Source organism: Polistes fuscatus, unplaced genomic scaffold (genome assembly GCF_010416935.1).
Source record: "Polistes fuscatus isolate 324 unplaced genomic scaffold, CU_Pfus_HIC Scaffold11, whole genome shotgun sequence".
NCBI classification, from domain to species: domain Eukaryota; kingdom Metazoa; phylum Arthropoda; class Insecta; order Hymenoptera; family Vespidae; genus Polistes; species Polistes fuscatus.
The window spans coordinates 1,783,397-1,809,596 of record NW_025113009.1 but is presented as its reverse complement, the minus strand read 5'-3'; the positions used below and the strand labels follow the sequence as shown (position 1 = coordinate 1,809,596).

At 33.9% G+C, this 26,200-nt stretch overlaps 2 protein-coding genes across 2 annotated transcripts; both read right to left on the bottom strand.

Annotated features, from left to right (window-relative positions):
* Window positions 1–4,973: 4,973 nt before the first annotated feature.
* LOC122526452 (sarcoplasmic reticulum histidine-rich calcium-binding protein-like) lies at window positions 4,974–16,380 on the bottom strand. Its single transcript, XM_043649856.1, has 3 exons — window positions 16,199–16,380; window positions 10,827–10,920; window positions 4,974–6,121 (listed from the first exon to the last, which is right to left on the bottom strand). The coding sequence occupies exons 1-3, from the start codon at window positions 16,238–16,240 to the stop codon at window positions 5,238–5,240; spliced, it is 1,020 nt and encodes a 339-aa protein (XP_043505791.1). The 5' UTR covers window positions 16,241–16,380; the 3' UTR covers window positions 4,974–5,237.
* A 2,424-nt stretch (window positions 16,381–18,804) lies between these two features.
* Window positions 18,805–22,208, bottom strand: LOC122526274 (apyrase-like). The gene is made up of 12 exons (XM_043649583.1): window positions 22,185–22,208; window positions 21,940–22,092; window positions 21,390–21,615; window positions 21,208–21,324; window positions 21,050–21,130; window positions 20,747–20,948; window positions 20,546–20,651; window positions 20,220–20,314; window positions 19,991–20,145; window positions 19,728–19,913; window positions 19,379–19,476; window positions 18,805–19,117 (listed from the first exon to the last, which is right to left on the bottom strand). Exons 2-12 carry the CDS (start codon window positions 22,068–22,070, stop codon window positions 18,859–18,861), a joined length of 1,656 nt encoding a protein of 551 aa, XP_043505518.1. The 5' UTR covers window positions 22,071–22,092; window positions 22,185–22,208; the 3' UTR covers window positions 18,805–18,858.
* Window positions 22,209–26,200: the final 3,992 nt, after the last annotated feature.

Sequence of the window (26,200 nt, the reverse complement as noted above, 5' to 3'; positions counted from 1 at the left end):
ACGAATGGAACCGAACGGACGAAAGAAAGAAAAAAGAATGAAAAAGATCGGGAGACAAGATAGTAAATTATACGTTTTCTACGTAGAGTGTTTCTTCTTAATTTTTTCTTTTCTTTTTTTTTTTTTTATAGAGCAATCGTTATAACGTTGTAAGAAAGAAGAAAGAGAAACACAAGCTGCAAGTAGTCGAGCAAGAAACGTCATGTATCCGACAGCTGGCTACAGCATGTCTTTCGTGCGCTACGAAAAGACACGAGATATTAAATATGAAAAATTAAAAAACAAAAGAAAAGAAAACGGCTTAAGGAAGCTGTAAATTATTATTTTGTTAACCGAAATAAAACAAAACAAAACAAAAGAAAAAAAAACAATGCAGCAAATACGAGTGTCTCGCATCGTTTATGATAGAAAAAGAAAAGAAAAAAAAAAAAAAGACTAAAAAACACCATTTTACGATATCCGTTCGAGGAATCAATTTCTTTTTTTTTTAATAATTCCCGTTTTAATTATTAATAATTAATTCGTTTGTATGATAATGAAGAAACAATAGGTCGAGAATAAAACGCGATAGAAAAAAAAAAGATAAAAAGGAGGTAAATAAAAAAAAAGAAAAAAAGAGAGAACGAAGAGAAAAATGGAGAAGTTAATTTTCGTCTACCTTAGAGAATTCGTCAGCTGTGCCCATTTTTAATGTCCAATCGCGGTGTACTGCTGTTATATGGGAGAGGGCGCGTGCACCATAAAGACACACACGACAACGTGCTTCTCTTACAGCTGCCGGAAGTATACATCTGCCAGGATTCTCTACTAACCGTACGTTTGAGATCAGCCCCACCTTCTTCTTTCTCGTTCGTTTGCCAAAAATCTACGAAAATCTATCAAAATAAAAGAAAAGTAAAACAAGCAAGTAAGCAAGCGTACGAAAGAGTTAGAAAAAGAGAGCCGAAAAAGAGAGCCGAAAAAGAAGCTTACAGGAAAGAAGAATCTCATAATTTTCTTTTTTAAGACGGGAATATAATAAATAAATTAAAAAAAAGTAAATGAATAAATATTTGGATATTAAAAATGACGATACGTCTAACAAGAAATAAAAGAATGATCAGCAAGGTTGAGAAAAACAAAGAAAATTAAATGATCAACGGAGTCTGTCAGTTTTGAAGTAAGGTAAAAGGTGGTGTGGTGCACCACACCTTTGAAAGAAAATAATGAAAGAAAAGGAAGAATAATGGTAAAGAAGGTTCCTTTTATTTTTGAAAAACATCAACAGCTGTCCGGAAGAATGAGAAGGAACGGATCTTACTTATGGTTAGATTAAAAAAATAAAAAAGCTCGTGCCGAAAGAACACCTTTGCTTCTTTCTACCGAGACTCGTGCCTATTGACGGTTACAACAAGTCACTTGATTCTTTTTATATGTTAAATCGTATACGATTGTACGAATTTAAAAGGTATATTCGTCCGTATAAAAATATTTTAATTGGAAAAATTAAAATCAATAAGAAAATAGATCGAATTGTTCGAAAGGAAAAATTTCAACGAAAAATAAAATTGATTTGCCGATCGAATTAATGGCCCGTGGTATTTTGTTATCGAACAATACAAATGAGGGAGAAAAGTAAGTCTGAGCGAATCCTCTCAACCCTTTTTTCGTATTATCACCCCCGCAGCTGACGAAGCGTCGGCGGTTTACCACCTGACGATTCGACCAGGACAGCTGTTCGCTCCCCTTCTGCATCGGTCAACCACCCGTCCACTTCCCTTGGCCCTTCTCTTACTCTTCTGAAACTTGGTTGAGCAGCTCGGTGTATTAAAAAACAAAAAAAAAAGAGACCTTCGGGAACGTTGCTGGCTAGAAAAAAACGTTCTCGTTGATCCACCAACTGACAGGATGTCCCACGATCTGGCTCCTCACTCGCTGGGAGTAGGCTCCTATCCTCCTTAACTGAAAACTTCAATTTGATCGATCGGGAATTTTTGGTAAAAATACACTTTTTGTATCATCTTCTCGCCCGCCCCTCACCCTACTTTTTTCAGAAATTTACAAGAAGTTGGTATAAAAAAGGAGGGGCCCGAGGGGTGATGGGAAGGGGGGGTCGACAATCGACGAAGATCAACGAAGGTTTTTAAACGAGCTATCTTTTAGGGGGTAGGTAGGAGGGAGGGAGGGTTGCGATGCTAGGAGATTTAGCTGAACATCTCGTAGGTTTCACTTGGTAACGGTGGCCACGTTTGCCTCCGGCTTATTTTCGCCGTACGAACGTTGAAGACAACAAAAGTACCTTGATGGTGGAGCAGATGCATGGCATGTGCTGCTACGAGGCAACACCAGATGCCCCATTGGCGTAGAGGGATCCCTCCAGGCGTTCTCGCTGATAGAGGTTGCTAAGGGGGATCCTTTTTCAAATTGATCGCGTGCCCGATTCAACCTTTCCACCTTCCTCCCCCTCCTCCTCCTCATCCTCCTCCTCATCCTCCTCTTCGTTTTTCTCTTTTTATTCTACGACTATTTACACCGTATCGATCCACCTTGAAATCCTTGGAAATATATTTCGATTATCTGGAAACATCTTGTCGATTGTTAATTCGTATATTTATTTTCTTTCGAGATTAACTTTTAAACGATGGAAAGAAAGATCAATGGTTGACCATTAATCTTGTGAATCTTGGACAACTTTGACGCAACCTTGAACAGAACACCGTTCGGGTACCTCAATTTGGGATTAGTTGTCATGATTCATCAGAGCCAGGTTTTATCGTCAAACATTTCTTTGAATTATTTTTCTTTTTGTTTTTTCAATAGGAAAAATTATAGGAAACATACGTAGAAGTAATTTTGTTCTTTGCTTAGACGATGGACTTTACGATTAGATATTCCGATGTTTGTTTTGTTCTTTGATTCGACGGTGCACTTTACGATTAGATATTCTGATGTTTGATATTTCATTAAAATCTAATAACGTTCTGCTGTGTGAAAAACGATTTCAACTTTTATCTATCCTAGGAAGAAAATTTTGGTATAATTTATTTTTTCTTAAATTGTTTATTTAAATTATTTGTGTTATATTTTGATCGAACGGGGGTGGGATGCAGTTCACGAAGACCACACCAAAATCTGACCCCAAAAAAGGAAATAAATGAACGAATAATGGAATTAACTTAGCTCTCGTTTATTTTTAGTGGTCAATGTTTATCTACAATGATTTATTGTAAAAGTAACAATAGTCGTGTATAAGTTAAAACGATATATCATACATATGTACAGATATGCCGATTTTACGATCAAGCCCCCTCCCCTCTATGATCCATCTCGTAAAAACTTTCATACGGTTTTTTGTCTCCACGTGATTTACGTGATTGATCGTAGGGTAGAAAAAGAATTCGAATTTGTTTGTTTTGCTTTTTTTTTTCTTTTTTGTTTCACCGGAGCGAATGATAAACGATCGAAGAGAAAGGCTTGTAAGCGTCGATCCTAAATCATTCGCAATGATATCTGCAAATTCTTTTCATTGATTTCATTTCACCGAATCGATCTCTGATTTGATTTTTATTTTTTTTTGTTTTTTGTTTTTTGTTTTTTTCTAATAACGGGGATTCGATTCGTCGTATACGAGGAACGATGGTTCGTCATTTGTATGTTATTGTTTCTAATTAATAATTTCATCGATAAGTGATTATTATTAATAGAAATAATTAACACGCTATCTATGATGATTTTCCTTCCGTTCGTCGTTACAAATTAAACTCATACGATTACTTGTAAGTTAATCGATGATAACGCAAAATTCAAATCGACACGTACGTAATAATATATATTCTACAATAACAAAACTATATTTTATTTTTCCTCGAGCTCATTCACATCCGCGAATAAATAATTGAATAAAATAGAGAAAGTAAGAGATAATTATCTGAAAACGAAAATGATTAAATCTAATCGTACGATATTGATATTAACGTTCATCGTTCTTTTTCATTTGATGATTTAATTAATCTAATTTCTAGTATCGGTTTATAGGTGTACGTGTAAAAGGGTCTGTGTGTGTGTTCGTTTGTGTGTGTTTCTGTATTCGGTTACGTGTAATATTCGTGTGTAAAAGTTTTCATTTGACTATAGGTAATCCTAATAATTTGTTCTATGTTTAATTAATTCCAATCTAGCGGACGTTTATCTACGATTCACCACGACTAATGTCACCCCTTTGATTCGCTTAGTTTATCGGAGTACGAAAGTTTCATCATAGAACTTTACGATGAGTTAACTCACGTCTCTCATCTGATATCAGCATTCTAACTTTGTCACTTATAGAATCCTCCAAACTCTACAGGATCGATTATATTGACATTCGTATTGACGTTCGTTAGAAAGTTAAACCAATACTATAACGCATTCGCAAAATGAAAACGATAAATGAGAATAACGAAGATAATATACAATCATCGATGAAGAATCAATATATTTGTTGTAAATAATTCAATCCATAATTGATTGTCCTTTCGCTAGTTTAACAACGCATCATTAATCAATTATGATACTAATTGAAAAAAAAAAAAAAAAAATAAAAAAAAAACAACCAAATTGTAGAAGATAACAAAAAGGAACCCAGCGAGAAAAGAGAAAACAAAACGAAAAAAAAAAAAGAGAGACAAGTAGATACAAAAAAAAACAAATCCATAATATAACTTTAACGTTTCTTCTTCTCAAATTATCTGAAGAAGAAACCGCAACGCGACAAAACGCAAATAATGATATTCCCTTGATAATTAAATACGCCGAACGATTAAGAAAAAAAAAAAAAGAAAAAAAAACAGACAAAAAAACTCATCCTCTAACCTTCCTTTTATCAAAAGCGTATTTAGCAGCTCCTGTCCGCGTTGATTCCATCCATCCATCCATCCATCTATCCGACAGGGCCGATATAAGCGTATTCCATTTTGAGTTGTTGACGATGAAAAACTAACTGCATGCATGTACGATACGAAATGCAGCAGCGACGATAATACGAACGCGATGTTCGTTACGAGGAAGTCAAGGGAAGAAAGAAGGAATCGGTTTGAAAAAAAAAAAAAAATAAATAAAATAAAAATAAAATTACAAAAAAAACGAATCCTCCTCTCGCGCATTATCGTCGGCATCTATCATCGATCACGGATTCGCGCACGATTATCACAATATGGCTGCAGCCCGTACAGTAAATGTGAATCGGGACACGAGGATTCCTCGCAACTCGTTAAACTCGTTTATGCGGTGTACTGCGCGAATACCCGTCCTCTCTGAACCTCCAGATGATTTTTCATCGCCAGGACGGTCGGGTGATGAGCCGGTAGTCCTTCGTCTTCCACGAGATATCTCAGAGCTTCCGTAGCACAGGCGTCCCATCCGGAACCCCATGATCCAGGAACGTGATCTCGATGAAGGATCATCGATCTCTTCTTCTTTACCACTTCCTCTTCTTCTTCTTCTTCGTCTTCCTCTTCCTCGTCATCTCCATCATCTTCATCTCCATCTTCTTCTTCTTCCTCTTCTTCATCATCTTCGTTAATTATCGATCGACGATGATGATGATGATGATGATGGCGATGATGGCGATGGTGACGATGATGATGACGATTAGAACTCTTCAAACTCTCCTTAGATTCGAATACATTGAGCTCATTCGAATGGCCTTGAAAAGAATAACCTAAAGAATATCTTCTAGTAGGAACGAATTGTTCCTGAGCAGTAAAAGGGCCTTCTTCACCAATAAATTCACTGTTAGACGTATTTAGGTCAATCTGATTTCGAAAACGGCTTGGTCCGAGGAAACTAGTATCTTGCACTATTTCCATTGTTTGATCCCTATCATCGAAAGCTCCTTCTCCTCCCCCAACTCCTCCTCCTCCTCCTCCTCCTCCTCGTCCTTGAGCTAATATCCTCGTAGGTCCTGGATCGTGTTTCTGTTGTGAATATTTCAATTCTTGCGCCAACGAGGCAGCCAATTGATGAAGTAACCTTGTGTTTTCTGGCCGATCCTCGTCCTCTTCATCTTCCACGTCCACTTCGACACCCTCGTCTTCGGAAGAGGATAAAAGATCCTCGTTGTCGTCGTCCACTCCCAATAACGTCAGTAACCTCTCGGCAGCATCTACGTTATCAGAACAAACAAATGGAAATGATAAATCATTCATTGAAACGATTTATTACATCATTAGGTCATTAAATATGAAATATCCGATTACGAATTGATACGTAATGTTACATTCTTAATGATTTAATACAATAATTGTTTAATATACGTCGATCGATTTCAAATTTTCTTTGAATTATTTATTAGATTTAGCAATGAATATTCGGTGTCTTTTTATTACGTACTTTTATTGTGTTATAAATAATTATTATTATTATTATTAAATTGCATGATGAATTGTATTTTGATAGAAATTTATTTTGAAACTTTTGATTACGTTAAATTTATTGTCATTTTTCTTTCATCGAAAGTAATTTAAAATCAATCGCTCGAAGAATGGATTGATGTGTTACAGAAAATGATAAAAATCATTTTCGAATAACAACGAACGTATGAATGAATATTAAAATTTGTTAAGAAAAAAAAAAGAATCGAATCAATTGTCAAACCTAATATTTAGATTAAGTAGATCGAGACAAGCAAAAAGGGAACAAAAATATCGTTCCGAAAGAATAATGACGAAATTTAGGACGGAGAAGACCCGGTTTCAAGATCCTGTGGGAATTCTGCTCCACAAACGTTCCATGGGAACTACCTGTCGCGATCCACCCCGCCGTTCGTCCTAAGAAATCCATCGGATTTCGCACGAGTCTGCCCCCCCCCTCTATCTCTCTCTTACTCTTTCTTTCTTATTCTCACACACACACACACACACAATTACACACATATTCTCACACTACGAAATTGGTGTACGTAATACACGAGGTACTTTGTTCGCACACCATCGTGAGAGTGTAAAGGGTCGACAAATGAGGGTAAAGTTCGGGGATTGAGCCCGGTTCCTGGGAACAGAAAAGGGGGACCTTGATCGTCCATGGGGGGTGGAAGTTGATCGAGTTATTTGAACCTGACTCTTCTCAGACACAAGACGAACCTAACGAAGTCGTCGTCTACAACATACTCCTTTCAAATAACATGGGAACGAAGTACTTATGGTGATCTTTTCTTTTTTTTTTTTCAAAAAAGAACTTACCGGTCGTATCGAGTTGAACTACTTAAAAGAAGAAAAAAAAAAGAACAAATTGCGGGCACCTTTTTATAAACGGCAAATAGTAGATACGCGAAAGAAATTTTCCTTTTTTTACACGCGTTAGAAATCAAATAATTATTTATTTTATATTTTAGAGAGATCGTTTAATTCTTTATTTATATTTTGATATTTTTATTTTTATATTTTTATTTTTTATATTTGAATATTGTTTATTTAATTTGTTTATCCTATTTAAGGAGAGGAGTTCGTTACGATCATCAAATCCGTTTCCATCTCTCTCTCTCTCTCTTTTTCTGTTTCTCTTCATTCTTTTTCATCTCTCTTTCTTTTCCATCAGGATTGTCTGGACCAGCCACACAGAAACGAGTTCATTGTTTTTTTTCTCTCTCTCTCTCACACCCTGTGCCCTCCCCCCACCACCCCACCTGCCCTACTCCTACCACTCTTTCCATCCTTCTTTTTTTTACCCCCCCCCCCTCGATGAATGAAACGTTCAAAAGGCGCCAATTCGACTCGTCCTGCCGGACGTTCCCACAGGGATATCGGGATTTAAATGTCCTTCCCGTTTTTTTTTTCTTCTATAACATTCGCAAAGAAACGAGCAGACCGGATTGCGTTTAAGTTGAGTAAATTAGATTTAAAGGGAGGACAAGGAAAAGGAAAAAAAAAACAAATGATCCTATTTTTTTTTATTCTTTCCATTGGGGCATCAATTTTGTTTCGTTTTTTGTGATAAATTTTTTCCTTTCTTTTTTGCAGTAATACAAAAAATATAAAAAGGAGACGAAAAGTGTTAAAAATAGCTATGTCAAATGAAGTATTAAAAAACGCATACTCGATCGGGATTGGATATAAGAGTTAATTCGAAAATTCAAAATCACAGACGAGTAAGGGATGATGCGTTGTATCGAACGAACGCGTAATTCGATTTTTCGTCTCGAATGAATAATGCAACGGGACGTGAATAAGAAATAAGAAATAACGTTTTGAAAGTTAGTTTATTCGACGTCCTAAACGAACGAACGAACGAAACAAGATTCTGGACGAGGAGGAAGAAATTCGAAAAGAAACGTTGCGATTCGTGTTAGCGAAACACATAAATAAGTTTGTTCCGATGCAACAACAGCAACAGCAACAACAACTATCAAAACCATTTCCTGGCTACCGTATAAAGCAACGGTAAGAAAAAGAGAGTAAGAGGACGGGTTGGGAGGGGGATAGGTGGGGGGAGGAAGGAAGGAAAGAACACGAGTAAAAGCACCTTCAGCATTGGCTTCAACGATAACTTTGAATCGCCATTAGCATACAAAGTTAATATTTCAGAAAGAGGTCGGCTTATTTGAACGAGAATTCTACTTTCGTTTCTAACTTGTCGTCGTTAATTTCTATCATTTTCCTCGTTACGTAAATACACGGACAAACCAACCCTATTTTATGATTAATGTTAAGAGAATAATTTTGTTTTATGGTTGTTGTTGTTGTTGTTTTTGTTGTTTTAAAACGAATCTGCAAGAGTCTAATTACCGTCTAGCATGCATAGAAAGAAACTCATAAAATCAAAAAAGATTTGATTGAGTTGCTTGTCGGTTGATTCGTAATTGGATCGCAAGCGGTTTAAATTAATGTAATCTCAATCTTTCTCATTTTATCTATCCTTGAAACGTTCCAGCTACGTTACATTTGACCATAAAACAGTGTTACTATACTTGTCGTAAAGTTGTAATTTATTCAATCGTGTCGTGCGATCTCTGTGAAAATGTATGTAGTCGTATTTATGTGTATGCAAGTGTGTGTTAGTGTGTGTGTGTGTGTGTATGTGTATATATATAGGTGTATACAAGAATAACAAATAAAAGGATAAAAGGTACAATTGGAGAAGGAATGGGAGAAAGAAAACTAAAAATAAAAGAAGAAAGGAGAGAAAAGGAAGAAAAAGTAAATTCTTTGAAATTTTCTCGACTACAATGAAAGGGGGAAAAATAAAATGACCTCTACCCTTAAAACCATTTTAGGAAATAACCCTGAAATATCATTTCTCAAGATTTCTTTTATTTTCTTTTATTTTCTACAGAAACGTCAGGTAAACTTTCGTTTAGGGTAACATCAAATATTTTTACTTTTCTCTTCCCATGACATTGAAATCGACAAAAAGATCATGTGTTTTTTTTCTCCACGCGAATCCAATTGTTTCGTAAAAATATTTCCTTTATTTTTTATCAACGTATAAGTATAAATTCGTACTCGCGAGGGTAACGACGAAATTATATGGAATTAAAGATACAAATTTCGATCGAATTTATTCGTAACGGACGGATGAAAGTTTTGGCATTTTTAATAAACAGTTGTTCGAGTTAAATGGGGAGGGGGGAAAATATTGCGCGTTGGTCCGAAAAATTCACGTCACAAATTGTCGGCGTCGTTCGTTCAATCGCAATTGCGTGATCATCAAATTTATCGTATCGTATCGTATCGTATCAGACCCGTATATGCAAGTAGAAAGGAAAAAAAAATAAGGTTGGCCCGAAATGACAGAGAAAGAAAAGAAAAGAAAAGAGTGCAATTACGTGATGATTACAGACGAGAGCAAAATTCGGGTTGGTCAGACAAAGCGTACACAAACTGGGTCGCCCAATGAAAACTGATCGATCCCTAATAACCGAACGATCGAGACGAGTAACTGTGATAAAACCGGAGAAGTATAGCTCCAGGGAAAAAAACCATAATCGCGATGATCTCTCGATTGGTGCTCCTGTTCGATTTCAATCGAACCACGCCGCTAATGCTACGTTTTCTCGTCATTTCTTTTCAATCTTTCGTCGCGCGCGTTAAAAGAAAAATATATTTTAATTTTATACTGCTCTGTGGAAAGGTATCCTTGATAAATAAAACAAAAAAACTTTGAATTTTTTTTCAATAAAATTCTTTCCACAAGTTAAACTTTAAACTTTTCGTCTCGTTCACGTATACGTGATACCTCGGTAATTATAACAGTGAATTTTAAGTTAAAAAATTAAATTATGTTTTTTATTATAACAGTGTAATTTTCAATTTAATTCGCCGAGGCAAACGAATACTACTTTTCCGGGTATGTATATCCAATAGATTTTTCTTTTTATTGCAACTAACACTCCGTTCACGTTTATTTATTTTTAACGAGAATAAACGAGTCGAGGATAATTAATTTCTGCAAAAAAATTCAAATAAAAAGAAAGAATACTTTTTAAAAATCTTTTGCAACGTGAACGGTAAAAATGAGTCAACTGGTCAAACTAAATGTATAATCTTAAATCTATAAATAGTGAAGGAAGAGAAATAAACAAAACAAAAAAATGAAAAGAAAAGAAAGAAAAAAGGGAAGGCAATAATTTAGCTCGCGAATAAGTCGACTGGTTCTGAATATTGATCGGATATGCGACAAAGTTGAAACGCAAAACAAATTGAACGCATTATCCTTTACATAAGATCGAGATAAAATCTCACTTGGTACGAGATAATAAACTCGTTAGAAAAAAATCTCGTTAATTACTCTGACAATCTTCTCTCTCTCTCTCTCTCTCTCTCGCGAATGAAAAAATATAAGAAGTATTATTTTGATTATATTTGTTATATTACCTCGTATGGTCCGCGAGGAATCAGCAATGTTGGTTGCCAATTCAACGAAATCTTCGAGAGCTCCGCCATCCCCTCCGCAATCCATCATGGTGTCCTGGAAAAATATAGAAAAAGAACGAAAGACCATAAAACAGTAGAATCCTTAATAAAACGAGTATTTGTCTTTTCTAAGAATATTTCTTCCACAAACATTTATTTTAAAGCTCGAAATATTACGAATTTGAATATGAACTTTTTAAAGAAAGTGATCTTTTCAAAATGAAAATAGGAAAAAGAGAAATGAAGAAGAAGAAGAAGAAGAAGAAGAAAAAACACAAGAAGATGAAAAAGAAAAATAAACCCGAATATTTTCTCGAATCGATTTTCTTTGCCACTAACTTTCCCAAACGTTTACGGTGGTGAACGAGCTACGACTATTGTCCCCTTCGTATAAATTTCGAAAATTTATCCTCAAGACAATAGATAAAAGCTGGTGGTTGTGGGGTCTTTCACGAACAAACTTTGGTACAAAAGTTATACACACAGTGACCCACTCTCACGGGATGACGATAAACATGGAAAACCAAAGAGACGTGCTGCCATAATATAATAAAGACAGAAAGATAGAAAGGCCGTTTAAATTATTTTACGGCAAACTTTACTATGACTTTTTCTTAGCTTTCCGTGTATAGAAGAAGAAGAAGAAGATAGGAAAATTATAAATTTTATGACATAGTTGTTGTTAAAGTTACCTCTAACACTTTTCAAAACTTTCTCTTTGGTTTCTCAGACAGGATTATTCTTCACGCGTTGCAAAATCTTACAAATGTTTCTTCTTTTTTTTTTTTTTTAATATACATATTTCGGTGAAACCAAATTTCTTATTTTTTTTCAATTTTCTTTCCACGAAGATCATTTTGCTTTTATATTTTTTACAAACGAATTTTATTAAAGTTGAAGTTAATAATATTCGTGCCGAAGACAAGCATATTTAACCATGTAAGTTGTTACATACTTATTACACACGTGTACACATATAAATCTGTTTTAATGCAATATCTCGTATGTACGGTTTATCTCTAAGTAACACTCATTATTTTCTCATTCTTTTTACAGCTTATATGTGTAAATATACATAAAAAAAAAAAAGTAATGTATAATATATATGGTAATTTTAATTTAATAATCGATAATGTCTCCCATTCGTTAGGATTTAAAGCTGGGACGAAAAAAATGATAACAATTGTTAGAAATAGAAGTAGAAGTAATTGATATAGGGTATTCCTTTTTTTCTTTTTCAATGTACACTCATAGATCGGTTTAAGAGTGTATCTATGTGTTTTTTCATTGAAACCCATCGGGAAAGATACGAGTACTATAAATAGGACACCGATCGGAGAATGTTCCGAAGTATACGCGATTATAGTAGTAGAGTGCTGTGTGTACGTAGCAAAAGGGACACGTTTGACCACTTCGGAGCAGTCATCTCAAGAGATCAAGTCGATATCTCGCTAACCCGTTGCCAAGCGGATGTCTTGTAAAGTGCAGAACAACGATATTTCGCTTTTGTTAAATTCGTTTATTTGCACGGATAAATGGAACGAGAAAAAAGAAGCCAAAAAATGGGAGAAAAAAGAACGAATGATATGAATTTTCCCCACTAAAAATTCCTACGAATTCTAACTGTGGGAAAATAGAAGAAGAAGAAGAAGAATAATAAAAGGAAGTTTGCGAATACGGTTGTTAAACCACGATACTCGAAAGTAGAAATGCAGTTCGATGGCGATGCATTGAAACAACAACAACGTCGCTAGAACGCGAGATTTCCTCAAGGTCACGAGCCATGACGCCCAAACGAACAAACCTGTTCTACGAGAATCGGAAAATTTTCCTCCTGGTTAGCGATCGCGATCGACGAGTTCGATTGGTGGTGGTGGTTTGTTGTTAGATCTTCGAATAAGATTTTGTTTTCGTGATTTATATACCTAAGAACGTAGGATAAATTTTATAATTGAACGAATATATTATCATAACGATGGGAAATAATAACACCGAGAAACGGGTGTGGTGGTGGTGGTAGTGGTGGGGGGGATGAAATCAATTGTAAGATTTGTATAATTCGATTCGTAGAGTATCATAAGCAGCTTAATACGAGCTATCGAATAATATAATAGTTGTTTGCATAAAGAAGTGTATATGAATTGGAGGATACACACCGATGGGTAATAACGATCGCGAAATTACACCCAATTACTCGAGTTAATACGAGGAAGGGGTTAAAAGGCTTGCTATTTCCTCCTATAACGGTGAGGCACGCGTACCATCAACGAGAAAGAGACACCGTTAATGTAATTATTCCCACCGTCGACAAAGTATTATAACATCCCCCTTTTTTAATGGAGATTTAAATCATCGAAACGAGCGGACTACGCTCATTCGGAGAACCGTAAAAGAAACGGGGAATATAACAACGTTCTTTTATCCTTTTAACGAGATTAATTCTATTACTTTCGGTAACAAACAAAGATGAAGAAAGATGTAGGAATATGAATAAACGTAAGAAGAAGTAGAAAATAGAAAATAATATTTTTTAAAGAATACTAAAAATAGATGAGCAATTTTCAAGCTATTATTTGAAATTTGTTTTCCATTCCTTTCTTTCTTTTTATCTATCTATCTATCTATCTATTTATTCTTCTTATTTTTCTTCTTCTTCTTCTTCTTCTTCTTGTTCTTCTTTTTTCAACGATCTCGAACGACGCTAAGAAGAAATACGATTCTGCTTACTAAAATCGATTACAAGCAGGTGCACTGCATGTTCGAAAGAAGAAAACGAATATGGCTCTTCGAGAAAACACGACGATAGTCTTGCCACGAGTCCTCGTAAGTCAATATTATTTGCGCTGAGCGCAAGATGAAAGAGATTCTTTTTTAACAATACTTTTACATCCATTTACAAATGTATATATGAATATATAATATGTAGATTTATAAATGCATATATAAGTCTATTGCAATTTGAATAATAGTTCGAACGAACGGATCGGTAAAAGTACAATTTTTTATCATTTGTTGTTTTTCTTTCTCTCTTTTTCTCATTTTTTGTAATATTCGAAATACCGGAATGCGTTAAAATAATCTTTGTATTTATTCCGAAATAAATCGATGCACTCGAGCCAAGTCCTTGCTGTCTCTCCTTCTTTTTTTTTTCTTTTTATGGGAATATTTATGGCCGCGACGACAATTTATCGGATACTGCACCAAAAACTTTGGTAACGATTTTTTAATGAAATTACAAAAAGAAATATGAGAGACAGGGGGGATGATACTTTTCGTATCTAAAGTTGAATATTTGTTGAATAAAATCTTGAATTAAATTCAACCATATATTTTCATAAAGACATAGGATATACTCGTTTTATTCGAACATTTAAAAAAATGCAAAACCTTGCTAATAACCAACCACACGTTGGACATTTATCGAAAATCATTAACAACTTTCGGGAGGGTGTGGGGGGGTTGGTGGGGGGCTCGTAAAAAACAAAAAGGCAAGCCGATAACTTAATGAACAACTTGGGTATCGACGTTTAAACGCGTTTATTTAATAAGATTTCGCGAAGTAAAATTGCATACATTAAAAAAACACCGAAATGAAAGGGCAATGAAGTTTCTCACCGTTCTTCTTTTTTTCTCTTTTTTTTTTTTTTTAAACGTCGTAAGTACGTCCGGTATTAAAAACCTTTCGCGCCAGAAAATTCTCAAATTGTATCGAACGCAATTCGCGAAAGAGTTTATCGTTCATTCGATCGTTAATGTAACGTTCTCGTTATATTTTCATATAAATCTCATTATCATAAAATTTTCTCTCTCTTTCTCTCTCTCTCTTTCTGTTTTTCTTTCTATTTCTTTCCTTTCCTTTCCTTTTTGTGTAACACTTTAAGAAAGTTTCATTACATATATTTAGTTCCATGCATCGAATAAACGATCGTTAACGCGATCTCAATCGATTTATTTAATTATCGTCTATACAATATAGTCTTCGAGATAATCGATTTATCGCGTGACTCGATTAAAAAAAAAAAAAAGAATTTTAAAACACGGATACTTTTAAAACTACGAGAAGAAAATCAGTTTGCTCGGCGAAGCGTACAAATTTGTTAACGAGATATTCTTTTAAAATCGACCTTTTTTTCTTTTTCTTTTTTTCTTTTTCTTTTTTTCTTTTTTTTATTATCCAATCTCTCGACGAAGCGATAAGAAAATCGAACTCGTTTATAAAAACCTGCTCTTTCGAGTTTTCAAATTGCAAAATAAACAAAAAAAATGGGGATTAATTGTCGAACGAGTTATGGGTATTGTTTCTGTACGTTTGTTTCTACGATACTTTCGTTAGAAACATTTTCGAAAGAATTTTTCATTGTTTCGCGAAATTGTTTGTTTTATTTTTATCTTTTTTTACCAAGTAAAAAGAAAGAAAATTGGAAAAACGTAATCGGCTTGGCAATGTTACGCGCGCGCGCAAAAAAAACGGGACGAATGATTAATTGGAAAATAATTAGCCTCAACTTCGTCCGGATTTATAATCGATTAAGAAAAACGAACATTTGTATTCCCGTTGTTCGTCGATTAATATTTTTCTTTCTCTCCTCGAGCAATTTTCAATCAAAGTTCATCGATTCGATTGAACTTCGATTAGACGCGAAACCGTTCGAATTGATGGAAGAAAAATAAATGTTAAAAAGGAAAAGGAAATGGAAAATGATTTGGATGGAGAAATAAATGAGAATTCGATTTTCTTTCGTAAGAAAAGAAAAGAAAAGAAAAGAAAAGGAAAGAAAGAACAAAATGAGACCGCGCGAGATTTAACGATTCAATCTATTCGCTCGTTTATCGTGTAAAATCACATAAACCAACCCCCACATCCTGTTACATAACGAATCGACATTAAATTTCATTTCAATTTCCACGATTTTATTTCAAAACGAAACAAACAAAATGTAAATGAATAAAAACTGAGAAATAAATCAAAAAACGAAGAAGAGAAAAGTATAGCAAAGAATAATTTTGATCTTTCCTTTGCGGGCATTGATGTTTCCACGGTTAACCGATTCCAATGATCGATCGTCGAAGGAATATAATTGATCAACGTCTACGTAGAAGGACTTTGAGAAATAAATATTATTATTCGAAAGACTTTAAACACGTCGTTATTATAATAATAGAATATAAATTATTCAAATGCATAGAGATCATTTAAACGGAAGTATATACATTTTTCTTTTAAATTATGATTTTCGATTTAAATACTGACGATGTTCTAATAACGTTCGAGTAAAAGTTCATAAAATGAAGAACAATTTCTAGATAAAATATAAATTTCTATTATTGCATACCTCTGACAGGGCGTCCTCCGTCATATCGCTGGTATCTCGCATGACTTCCAATGGAAACTGGCCAACGACGATCACACAATCACTCACCGCCCACGAACGTATGTAGATTTATTCTTATTCTTTTTCTCTCTTTCTCTATCTTTTTTTTTCTCTCCTTTTTTCCTCTTCCACTCTTTTTCTTCTCCTCTTCTCTCTCTCTCTCTCTCTCCCTCTCTCTCTTTCTATCGTAGAACTTTTTTTTTTATTTTTTTTTCGTTCTCTTTTATTACCGATCTACCTGTGCCTTTTAATTCGAGACTCGTTTCAATTTTATTTCTCTTATAATCGTATAAATCGAAACGTAGGAAGGAAGATAATTCTCCGATGGTAGGAATAAATCAAAAGGAAACGGAACAGGGAAATATAACAAAAAAATACATGGCCAAACTCGAAAGAGAGTTTAAAACGATGAAGAGTACGACTTCGATGGATAACTACGAGGACACAACGAGAACGATGACGATGGTGGAGAACGGAATAGAAGGAAAAGAACGAATAACTGGCAAATTTCTTCTTCTTCGTCAGCGTCACGAACGAAGACACATCGTGTCTTTCTTCTTCTCTTCACAAACACATACGTTCTTCTCTATCTTTCTCTCTCTCTCTCTCTCACTCTCTCTCTCACTCTTTCTCTCTCTCTCTCTCTCTTTCTCCGGTAACTTCAACGTTCGGATCGATTCGTATCGCAACGTGTTAACTTCTCTTTCTCTCTCTCTCTCTCTCTCTCTTTTTCTCTCTCTCCCTCTTTCTCTCTCTTTCTCGATACACGTATAGACTTATACACTAAAAGTTTATCTCTTTCTCGTTTTTTTTTTTTTAAATAAAATATGCATACATTTATATGTAGTGTGTGTGCTGTGGTACGTTATATATTTGTATATATTTACTTATATTGTACGTAAGTATGTATATCACACACGCGAGGGGCCAGCTTCGCGAATTATACGAACACGATTACAAGAAATTCTAATCTAACCAATACGAGAGCTCCTCCGACGCGCTCTCCAGGAGAACGTCGTCTCTCTGCGAGTTACGTCTCGCTGGCGTGGCAAGAACGTCGAAAGCTACAAACGCATACTCCCCACCACCATCATCACCACCACCACCATCACCACTTCACCCCTATCTGTCTGTCTGTCTCTCTGCCTCTATCTCTCTCACTCTCTCTCTCTCATTTCTCCCCACTCTCAGGTTAGACCATGTAAAACGTCGCAATCCAGAACTCTCAAACTGCTCGACTAGATTCGCTCTTGCTTGCTCCTTAAAAATACAGTCGAGACTCGATCTATCGAAACGCGCGTCTTTCGAAACACTGGCGAATGTTACTTCTTCCTTTTCCCACTACGTATTCTATGTCGCCACTGTCGCTATACGTACGTAGGATAAAACAGGACGGTTGACTAACCAAAAGACAGAATAAACGGACCCGCCTTCCAATTTTATTTTCCTTTTACCTTCGTAACGTCCCATCAAACATCCCTACTACTTCTTTAGAAACGTCATCAGTAATGTTAACACCTGCCCTTTATTCTCTTCTTCCCCATCGTTTGAAACTTCTCGATCCTTCTTCGTCGTAGCAACGACTCCTCGCGGATTTTCTCGAAAACCTTTCGCGAATCGTGTTTTTCCCCGATGATAATTCGCCAATCGAATGCGATACCGCATTCGCGGGATTTTTCAAATTCGACCAATCGTTCGCGAGAATACTGCTGGCTAGTTATTCGAATAAAGGATTGAAATAATTGGTCGGATACATGTAAAATAGTTAGAAACAGTTCAAGGTTTCTATGCACGTAAAAGTAGAAAGTTTATTTTTTATTCGTTGATTTGACATAATTTATGAATATATACATTTTACATAAATATAAATATAAGTATTGAGAGTAATTATTCATATATTATACATTTAGTCAAAGAGAAAGAAAGAGAGAAAGAGAAAGAGAGAGAGAGAGAGAAAGATACATCTTGTTGGTCGAGAAAAAAAAACATTTATCAAGAGAAAGAGAAAGGTAATGGAAACGAGGATCACGATACTATTTATAATTCGAGTCGCATCTCGAGGAACGAGGCTTTCGTCGAAAGAATTTACGCGTACGCATTGTTGGCGCGTTTTTACTTCTATGGACATGTAATACAAGAAAAAGATAAAGAAGTGGAATGAGAAAAAATATAACTAAAATTAAAAATATAAAAATAAATACATAAATATATTAATTAAAAAAAAAAGAAAATAATAGAAGAAGAAGAAGAAGAAGTTTCAAGGAACGTTTCCGCGGCACCACAAAGAGATTCACGCGTCCTGCGCGCGAGGAGGGCCAAGGAGATGCGGACGAACAGCTGCTATTTCACCTGTTCGATATATTATTTAAATGCTTCACCTGCCGCGATCTCGAGATACCGCGAGATAAGCGACCAGCATTTCCTGCTTTCTTTAAGGATGTCCCGCACGATTCTTGACTTCTCTCCGTAAAAGAAAACGAAAGAGAGGAAAGAGAGAGAGAGAGATAGAGAGAGAGAGAATCTCTTATGAAATCCATCTCGAGAAAGTTTCTTTTTTCTACATTTTCTTTTCCACAATTTTAAGATGATTTTTATTTACAGAATTTATAAAATCTAATCCCTCACGATATGTATACATTATGTTCGTCGTGGACGTAAAGAAAATTAACACGATTATCCGTTTCTGCTATAATGGGACTCATCTTTTGTACATATTTTTCAAAAAGATCAATATCATACGAACCAACTTTATGGTTTCGACCCATTTCTTTAAAAACTTTAATATCATCTCCGCCATTATACAGAAAAGATGGAACTACTATTCTGTACCATTCGTCGTCAACAACATCCTCGTATCTTGGTACTTCGCAAGCACGGCATCTAAACAAAAATATTTAAATTTTTACGTACAAATTTACAATATGCAATTAACACGTTGACCATCACGCGGATCACCTGTAACCTGGTTTTATTCTTTCAATGAGATCATGGGGGTCATCCGTGACCGGCGTTATTATATTGTTTTATACATTATCTTTGAATCATGTGTCCTTTAAAAAACATGTAAAATTTGCTTGACAGTCAACGCGTTAATATGAGAAATAATATTTGAATATTGATGTTAATTAAATACAAGATTACCTTATTTTAACATCGACCAATCTACTGGGTGCATTTTTCGTCATATTATAAATTACTTTGAGTCCGGACCAAACCATAATTCTTTCATTTTCCAGCAACTGAAAAACATATTGTGACCTATATACATATTGTTTTCAAGTAATGTAATTTTCTTCTGCACTCAGTAGACTCGCAATCAATAATCCTGTTAATAGTGTATGTTTGTTTGATGCAAGCAAACATTGATAACAATCCACTTAAATTTAACAGCAAACAAACTACTTATTTCACAATCATATAATCCTGATAACGTTCAAACTTTAATACCTTATCTTATAGAGATACTAGATAAATAAATAGAAAATATTACGTATTTGATAGAGCTGCCAGTTATCTCGACAGTGTCCCAGGTATTTTCAAAAGGCTGAACCATCAATAAATCACCGTAAGTAATATCTACAGTAAAATCTGTGATAGAGGCACGAATTCCGCCTGTATTGGTGCATGATACTGCCGCATAAGTCCAATATGTTTCGTTCTCTGCCATATCTACGAACTGAAATTGAGAGAAAAAGTAATAGGAAAAAGATTTGTTTTTTTTTTATCTTATAAGAATATCAAAAAACTTTTTACCGCATCGACCATAGCGTCTGTTATGAAGTTACCCAAGTTGCACTGTTTCCCTTTACATTTAGAATCAAGGAAAACTTTAGTTTTGCCAACTTGTTTCCATGCAATTGCATCGACATCCTTTTGCCAAGGTACCAATGCTTTTAAGATATCCGGATCTGTTCGAAAAATCATTGATTTTTATTTACTTAAAACTTCCTTATCTTTCATTTTTTTTTCCTCAAACTCTTACCTTCTTCGATAGTATAATCCAAGAGAATTGGATTCCCTTCCCAGTCTGCAACTTCTCCTTGCTCGTCAAACCACACTGTCAAATTGCCGAGATATCTAACATAAGTATAGCAAAATAAACTAATCAAGTAATTTATATTTCATTTTAATTTATATAATACCAGAGAGAGATAAATAAATTATTATTTTAATATTAATTCGAATGTATTTTAAATTAATGTAACACTAATGTAAATTGGCTTCTTGACATGACATCTGCGATAAGATAGTAACACGATGGATGATATTATACAATTAAGAAGATATAAACCAATTACACACACATACTTTGTAAAAGCAGCTGCTTGTACGATAAGCACCGTTCTATTAGTTTCTTCTTGCGTTACTATCACCGGATAATCATCCTCGGGTAAATCGATGAATGGTGGTTTCCCTAATTAATGTATTTTTACGTTAATTTAAAACTGACAACAGAGAAACTTCATTGATGTCTAATCCTTTCTATTATTGTTTTTTTTGTGAACAAACCAGAGTATAAAAAAGTATGCGAATGTCCTCCAACAATAACGTCGAGAAGTGGACAATTGGCAGCCATTATTCTGTCTATGATTAAACCACAATGAGTCAAAGCAATGATAATATCCACTCCTTGATTCTTGAGTTTTTGGGCTTCCTCGTTAACGGAATCTACTTCGTCCAAAAATCTCAATTTTTCTGTGTTCGATATGGTCTAATAAATAAATATGATTGTCGTTAATATATTGGAACACTTTTTTGTTTGTTTGTTTCTCATTATTATTAATTGAATAATATAATGAAGAATATACCAACGTTCGTAGTCGATAAAATGACACCGATTATTCCGATCTTTTTACCTCCTCTTTCGATGATCGTACTATTTTGATAAAGACCCTGGAAACACGAACAAAAATTATTGAAATGACGTACAAAAGAAAAAGATAAGGTAAAAAAATGGCTATGCAACAAACTTGAATAGAAGGTTCTTCGCTGTCATCGATGTTGGTTACAACAACAGGTGCTTTCATAGCTTTAAGAAAAGGTACTACGCCAGCTATTTTATCATCGAAATCATGATTCCCAAGCGTCTGCAGATCGAAGATACTTTAGATTAGAATGTTATTTCAATAATTATTCATTAATTATAATTTACCAAAGCGTCGTGAGGCAACATATTCATAAATGTAGCCGTTACATTCCATCGATGAACATTGTACCACAAAGTACCTTGATAATGGTCGCCAGCATTTAGAAAAATAGCATTCGGTCGTTCATTCTTCAATTGATTGACAGCAGTATACACTCTTGCAATTCCACCAACGCAATCCTTTTCCTGTCCTCGATGGCAAATTCCGGAATTTGGATTGGTTTGTTGAAATCTTCAAAAATGAGGTTCGTTTTGTTACTTTTTTTTATTATATTTAAATTAATTCTCGTTTTTATATTAGAATAAAAATCTTACGCGTATATAAACAAGACTTACATGTGTTACATAATTATGTAATATTATGTCTAAGATAATTAATTCAGAATTTCTATATTCACTTTCAATTGATTATGTAAGACGTAAATATATAAATAAAATATACGACGGTAATCACGAGATTTTTTTCTTTACGTGAAACGTATGATACGAAAGAAACATGACGAGTGTTTCGTAATTAATTAGATAAGTAATTGTATATAATCATTAGATCTCTTACCTCGCATGAAAATCATTCAAATGTATGATAGATAATTCAAAAAAATCGGTCTGTCCAGGATAAACCAATCCACGACCGGTAAAACCCAAACATGTTTGAAACAGTATGCCTATTAACAACAAAGTATACATGTTGCTTTCGACAACTGTACGACTGTTGAACACAAATTGATATTAAATAGTAAGAGTAATATAAATATTATTTAAAATATTGCCACAATATCAATATCATTTCATTTTATTTACCTGATACTTGAAATTAAATTACACTCGAATTAATTTAACGATAATAAAACGTTCCCCTTTCTTTCCAAAATATATTTCGAATATATTTATAAGTTGTACGAGTGTGCCTATAAAAAAATAATAAACGTGACACCAACGAATCGAATAATTTAAAGAAAATACTCGCGGTGACTAACGTAAACGTGGTCGTCAGAAACGTGTACACAACAAAATGGATTACAAATATATATTTGAGAAAATAAAAGGAAAAAGGACGATATTATCAAAATATCATTATCGGTAAAGTATAACAATTTATTATATATTTTTGTTATTACTATTTTTCCCCCCACGTAAATAAAAAACAACCTACATTCTCATTCGTCCGATATTCGTAAAATAAATTTCAGCTTGAATAAAATTATTCGATCACTAACGTAATCGTCATTTTAATAATTTATTACTAGCGTAATCGAACAATCGTTTATATACTGACACCACGTAAGAAATACGATTCTAAGTAGTAAAAGTAATTGTCCGTTCATAAGAAACTCGTAAGTTTCAAATTTCGATTGTGACATTTCGATACAGACAAAGTGAAGAGAAGAAAGAAAAAAAAGAAAACAAAAACAATCCCTTCCTTTGAATATTTGTAAGAAGACAGAGAGAGAAAGAGAGAGAAGGGAAAGAATCGAAGAGAAAATTTGGAGACCTTGATAGAAAAATTGAAACTTACTTGCACTCTCTTACCTTCCGTAATGAGCATACAATCGTAAATCAACTGTCAGCACCGAATGTTCGTTAAGAACTGTTTCCTTCAACCAACAACGATACATCTTAACGCCTTCCATGGAAAAGCAAATACATCCATTATCACAAATATTCATTATACAAGACGTCCCACCAATTATCTATATGCTGTTATGACAATTATCTTGAAAACTCATACGTCGTTAGATTCGATAACGACGAATTATCTTTCACCATTCCTTTTGTCAAATTTTACTTATCAATCGTTCGACAATTCTTTAATAATCAATACGATATCCAAGAACTATGTAAAGAAATTTCATCGATAGAAATAAGAAATATTTCCAATAGAAATTTGATCCCATCCTTTGACAAGGTCTGTCGTAGATTTATAGACATTTTTTTTCACGAGTGTAACAATTCACACAATTGTACAATCGAACATTAACAAAATTAAAATACAATTACTTAGTACACCTTATATATATATATATATATATACAAAGTTACGATAAAACGGATGTCGAAAGATTTTATCAAGCAATTTAAACGTAGTTTCTTTGTCTACAACGAATACCATTGGTTATCGTCTACCTCTCATACTTACCTATCAATATATCATTAAAAATAGATATCGAAACTATAAATCAACGCATAAAAGTCGAACTATGCGTGGCATATCGAGTTTTTATTATAAAGCGTACGGATTTATGCAGGTAAACCATTTGAAATATTTGAAAATATTTTCGAGTCGTTAAATTACGCTAATTCTCGTCATTTATAAATAATACATAAAATTGTTAATAATAAAAAGATAACGATATGACGTATTCAGTTAGGAAATTATAAGCAATCATGTGACCGTTCCGCATTCATTAAACCTGTTTGAGAAATTATCATAAATATACGAAAAATTATTGATCGCGTTTGCTTCGCGTATCGAAATTAATAAGCATGAAACCTATGATCAGAGAATGATCAAAATTTGCATTGCTTTTCACATTGTATCTTTCATTATCTTTCATCGATTCTTTCTCCTTTCTTATCAGTGTATTTTAAAACACTCGGTTATATAATCGTGTTAGTGTAACCGAGTCAATTGTGCATTGGCATTGTTGTGTCAACGTGAATACGAAAATCTACAAAAATCTGGAACTACGAAAGGTAAGAAAATCGAATATAATAATTCGAAATAAAATCGAATGAAATTCGTTGAAATTATTAATTATTTAATCGATCAATCAAATTAAAGAACATGATAAGAAAAAAAAAAAAAAAGAAGAAAAAATCGTATTAATTACTCAAGTGTTTCGAAGTGTTTCTGTTTAAAAAATGCCAAGTCGAGGAGAGTAAAGCAACAGGAAAGAGAGAGGGCTTCTTCTTTATTGGCACATTGACAAAAGAATAATTCTATATTCGAATTTTGGCCGTGGCACGCTTCGTAAGACCGTGACTATGATACTTACGAGATATATTCTAAAAGATAATAAAGTGTTTTACTAGCGAAGCTTTGCTTATATCAACGATGGCAATGTCAAGTTAATATTTAAAAACAAATTAGACAAAATTACAATGTCGTGTTTATCTCATTATCTTCTTCATTCCTCAATTTTTCGTTGTTTTTAACTGTCGCGAAATTTCGTTACCTGCGCGATATGGTAAAAGAAAAAAAAAAGAAAAGAAAAGAAAAGAAAAGAAAAGAAAAGAAAAAAATAAATAAATAAAATAACATAAAACAAAATGGCAACAATCGTAAATGTTATTATAGCATCGAGCATATTCATTTTCATTCATTAAAAATACAACCTTGAGTGCAATTGCGTCATGATCAATTTAGAAATCATTTTAAATTCTTATCTTACAGTAGATACAAAGTCCATCGGAAGGAGTAATTTTAAAATATCGAACGTACATAAGTATAACCCAACACTTTTTTTCCATGGCTAATCGTCGACGATCGAAGGAATCGAGATTCGCTGGTCCCATTTGAAAAAAACCGCGAAGATACATGCACGAACCTAAGAAATAACTTATGATCGATTTCGAGTGAAATTACCGAACGAAAAATAAAATGATGATGATGATGAGGATGAAAGAAATTCAAGTAGATATATTGTAGTATGTAGTATCGGCCAAAAATGAAAACACCAAACTAACTCCTCTCTTCGATCTCGTTCGAGAGAGAACAAATAAATCAATTTTCTTTTTTTCCGTTTTTACAACTACACCCGGATATGATTTCTGAGCTTTTTTTTGTTGTTATTGTTGTAATTTTCCTATTTTTATTTTTTCTCTTTCTACCTTTTTTGTTACAATGAAAACAAGATTGCCGTGAGGAATGACTTCGAGTTATTACCGATCGGTCGAAGATAATAAAAATCAACTTTAATGAGATACTTCTCGAGCGATATTTTACAAATAACTCGAAGTCGTAACTCGTAAATATTGAAAATAAATAAATAAATGTAGCTCGCCCGCGCGATACTTTGAATGTACGTTCGATTATCGATCAATGTTAAATATTCTTTTATTTTCCTTTTTATTTTCGTATTCTGCAATTTCCTTATTCAATTTAAACGCAATATGCACACGATTCTTAAGCCTTTAAATCGTTTTATCAAGCGTCGGATAAAATAACAATGACGAGAATATAAAGATAAAGAAAAAATTTTCCGAATCTCTGAAGATTGAAGAAGACTTAATTTAACAACCATTACTTACGTATATAAAATGTATAATTTCATGGAGAGTTTTGCAACGACTGACGAAACGTTTATCTTTTTTCCGAAGAAAATCGATAAAAATAAATAGGAAAATAAATTTGTTCCGGCTTAATAATTTTCCTCGTTGAACGTAAATTGTGAAAACTTAATAATTCGACCAGGTTGCAAAACGAATTATATATCATACATTTTATTTGCGTGACACGCGAAACGTGACAAGCAAATGAAAATAAAACGAACAATTCAGGATTTGTTATCGAATAAAATAAAAGTAAAAATAAATTCGAACGAAAACAAGAATTTCTAGTTGACGCAAAAAAAAAAAAGAAAAAAGTTATATACGGCCTTTTAATTAATATAAACGAAAAATAATAACGAGTTACGTTTATCCATTAGAGGCATTCAACCAAATCCAACAAAATGCCTCGAGTTATTTTTTTTATTAAGCGGTTTACCAACCCTTGAATAAAAGGGACTGTTCATGAACAAACGGAACGACTTTGCCCCTCTCTTTCTTTCTGACGACAATTCTACTTCGAAATTAAAATACGCTATAATCACCAC

Excerpts from the sequence above, each read along its gene's own strand:
- LOC122526452 (XM_043649856.1), bottom strand. The coding sequence starts at position 16,240 with ATGCGAGATACCAGCGATATGACGGAGGACGCCCTGTCAGAG. Across the intron at positions 10,921-16,198 it reads CGGAGGACGCCCTGTCAGAG|GACACCATGATGGATTGCGG; the intron begins GTATGCAATAAT and ends ATATTTTTCCAG. Across the intron at positions 6,122-10,826 it reads TTCCTCGCGGACCATACGAG|ATGCTGCCGAGAGGTTACTG; the intron begins GTAATATAACAA and ends CTGATAACGTAG.
- LOC122526274 (XM_043649583.1), bottom strand. The coding sequence starts at position 22,070 with ATGTATACTTTGTTGTTAATAGGCATACTGTTTCAAACATGTTTGGGT. Across the intron at positions 21,131-21,207 it reads GCGAAGAACCTTCTATTCAA|GGTCTTTATCAAAATAGTAC; the intron begins GTTTGTTGCATA and ends TCGTGTTTCCAG. Across the intron at positions 20,949-21,049 it reads TCATTTTATCGACTACGAAC|ACCATATCGAACACAGAAAA; the intron begins GTTGGTATATTC and ends TTTATTTATTAG.